This window comes from Ammospiza nelsoni, chromosome 26 (genome assembly GCF_027579445.1).
Source record: "Ammospiza nelsoni isolate bAmmNel1 chromosome 26, bAmmNel1.pri, whole genome shotgun sequence".
Lineage (NCBI taxonomy): Eukaryota > Metazoa > Chordata > Aves > Passeriformes > Passerellidae > Ammospiza > Ammospiza nelsoni.
Genome location: NC_080658.1, coordinates 3,728,600 through 3,731,845, shown reverse-complemented (window position 1 = coordinate 3,731,845; position 3,246 = coordinate 3,728,600). Strand labels below are relative to the sequence as shown.

Here is a 3,246-nt window from a genome sequence, read left to right as displayed (position 1 = left end):
CTCAACTTCCAGATAATATCAGTCCATCTGTGGTATTGAAAATATGTCCTATGTTTACTATGGTTTGTGAGAGCAAAGTTTTGTATTGGTGTTTTTTGAGAAACAGCCATAAGATGATGCCAATAAACTCCCTTGTTTTGCTGGGAAAGGGGCTCTAAGGGGAAAGATTTGATGGAAATAGTGCATTAAGAAGGGTTGTACCATCCCAGTTTATAGCTATCCTTTTGTTGAGCATTTCAAGAGGAAAATTTGAGTGTCTTGCTTGATATGGGTTATCAGCTAGATAAGATGGGCTTGCTTTTCCTGGAAATTCATTGTGGTGTTGTTTACTTCAGTCATTCAGAAATATCTGCAATGAATCTGAAATGAATCTAAACTGCAGTAACTTTCCCTTTTACAATATTAATGTTTCCTTGCACCAATCTAACCTGCTTCAGAGTCTCTCTGTCAATGATTGCATTCCTCTGTGGTAAGTCTCTGGACACAGCCAAGTTCCCATTCTGGACATTTGGCTTTGCTTTTTTTTTTGGTTTGTTGGAGGGTGGATGTTGTCAGATCATTCAGAGAGAGCCAATAACAGCTTCTGCACCCTTTTAAGTGTGCCATGAGGAAACTGTAGGAATTGTTTTGACTGGAGTGAGGACTCAGTCTTACAAATGGAGCTTGGGGCTCCTTTTTCATGACCAGGATTTTTAATATGTGGTTACTGTGGTTGCTGCAGTCTTTTATAAGAGGTTTGTTGCTGGTATTGCCCTGTAATGTTGCAAAGCCAAACTGACACATGTTCAGCTGTTTTCCAACAGTTCCCAAAACAGGTTTTTTCTTTTTTTTTTCTTGCCAGTTTTTTCAGTGATGTCTCAATGAACCACACAACTGTAGTGGAGTTTGTCCTCCTGGGACTGGCAAACAGCCGCCAGTGGGAGATCATCCTCTTTGTGTTCCTTGGCATTGCCTATCTCTTGATCCTGCTTGGAAACATTTCTGTCATCAGCATCACTCTTACCAATAACTTCCTCCAGACCCCCATGTACTACTTCCTCAGGAATTTTGCCCTTTTGGAAATCACCTTCACCTCCACCTTCCTTCCCAGCACCCTGTACAGCCTCCTGACAGAGAGGAAGACAATTTCCCTGCCTGGCTGCTTCCTCCAGATGCTGCTTTTCTACTGCCTGGGTACCTGCACCCTTTTCTACATGGCAGTGATGTCCCTGGACCGCTACGTTGCCATCTGCCACCCCTTGCGCTACCCGGCCATCATGAACAGCAGATTCTGCCTGCAGCTGATCCTGGGCTGCTGGGCACTGACTTTTCTCCTGATGTTTCCCCCCACCATCATGACAGTGCAGCTGCCATTCTGTGGTCCCAATGTCATGAATCACTTTTACTGTGATGCTTCCCTGTTGCTGCAGCTGTCCTGCACAGACACAGCCTTCATCGAAGAGCTGATGTTCATCATCCTCATCCTCATCCTCCCCGGTACCCTGATAGTAACTGCTGTTTCTTATGGCTGCATTATTGTCACCATCTTGCTTATTCCATCATCTGCAGGCAGGAGGAAGGCATTTTCCACGTGCTCAGCTCACCTCATGGTGGTGATGGTGTTTTACAGCACCTGCATTTACAGGTACATCCGCCCAGCCCAGCGAGGTGGGCAGGACTCTGACAAAGTTCTGTCTTTGTTCTTCTCCGTGCTGACTCAGACAGTCAACCCTTACATCTACTCACTCAGGAACAGGCAAGTCAAGCAAGCTTTAAAGGAGAAAATTCTGAAGTTTTCTGGCTCCCTGAGGCAGATGTGAACGGTAGAATTTTGTATTTTGTGATAATAAAATAATAATTAGTCTGATAATAACAATTTCTGATAATAAAATAATAAATATAAGCCAAGATTTGCTTATCCCTCTCTTACTAATTATTGCTTCATATGATCCCACTTTTGTCCAGAGTGGGTGATATATTATATTATATTATATTATATTATATTATATTATATTATATTATATTGTATTGTATTACATTACATTACATTATACATTATATATTTGCTATACTAAAGAATACAGAAAGGATACAGACAGAAGGCTGAAAGATACTAATGAAAAACTCATGACTCTCTCCAGAGCCCTGACACAGTTTGACCATGATTGGTCATTAAGTAAAAACAATTCACATGAAACCAATGAAACAATCACCTACCACATTCCAAAGCAGCAAAACACAGGAGAAGCAAATGAGATGATATTGGTTTTTATTTTTCCTTTTTCTCTGAGGGTTCTCAGCTTCCCAGGAGAGAAATCCTGGCAAAGGGATTTTTCCAGAAAATATGATGGTGACAGTGGAGTAGCCCATCCAAGTATCTGAATTGTTTCCCAGGTGCAACATCTGTATTGTGAATTAAAGATGCTGATTTCAAATGGTTTGTGCTTTTTAGATGTTATGTAATTCCTCCTGTTGGCAATGAAAATATGCCAGCACAGAAAGGATTTTCTAATCTTCTGTTACCTGGTGTCAGCTTTGCCTCAGCATTTCCCCTCTTGCTGGGATGGGTTAGCTTTAGTGAAAAACCAAATTCCCACTCAAACCTTCCACCCCACAGTGGGAAAAGAGGAAAAACAGAAACAAAACTCTCGTAGTTTGAGATAAATACAGAGAGATGGTTTGCCAGTTTCTACCAGGAGTGAAACACACTGGATTTGGGGAAAACCAATGTCATTTATTGCCAACTGAGATAGTTTAGATTGTGAGAAACAAAATTAAATGCTAAACACCTGAATAAACAAGTTTATTCATTCATTCCAGAGTACTCCAGCACTGTCCCCAGCACACAGGGCGGGTGGGGAGGGTTATGGTCAGTGCATGTGGGTCCTTCACAGGCTACAGAGATCACATTGAGCTACCAAGCCACAAAGCAAGTACAGGAACACCATTCTTATCAATATTTTTGGTTTTAGAACTTCAGCTTCCACAAAGTTATGTTACAATCATTACCATACACACTCAACCCATCGACAGAATTCCTTGTCCTCCCTCTAATTCAGTAGAGATAATCCTTGATCCCAAGCACAATAATCCTTAATCCCAAGCACAATTCATGAAACATTTTTTTTCAGTCTTAGCTGTGAAGGCATTTCCAGGTTTGGGGCTGGATTTGGCTGTGTATTGTGAATCCAGGAATCTCCACCAGTAATTTTTACAGCTGTCTGGATAGTCAGAGGAGCTTGGAATGATCCTTTCCACTTTTCCTTG

General features: G+C 41.5%; 1 protein-coding gene across 1 annotated transcript; it reads left to right on the top strand.

The window, feature by feature from the left end:
* The first annotated feature begins 697 nt into the window (after nt 1-697).
* LOC132084196 (olfactory receptor 6E1-like) lies at nt 698-1,799 on the top strand. Its single transcript, XM_059489250.1, is given in 3 exon segments — nt 698-761; nt 764-828; nt 831-1,799. Coding segments are annotated over 3 exon segments (1,098 nt in total).
* The last annotated feature ends 1,447 nt before the right edge of the window (nt 1,800-3,246 follow it).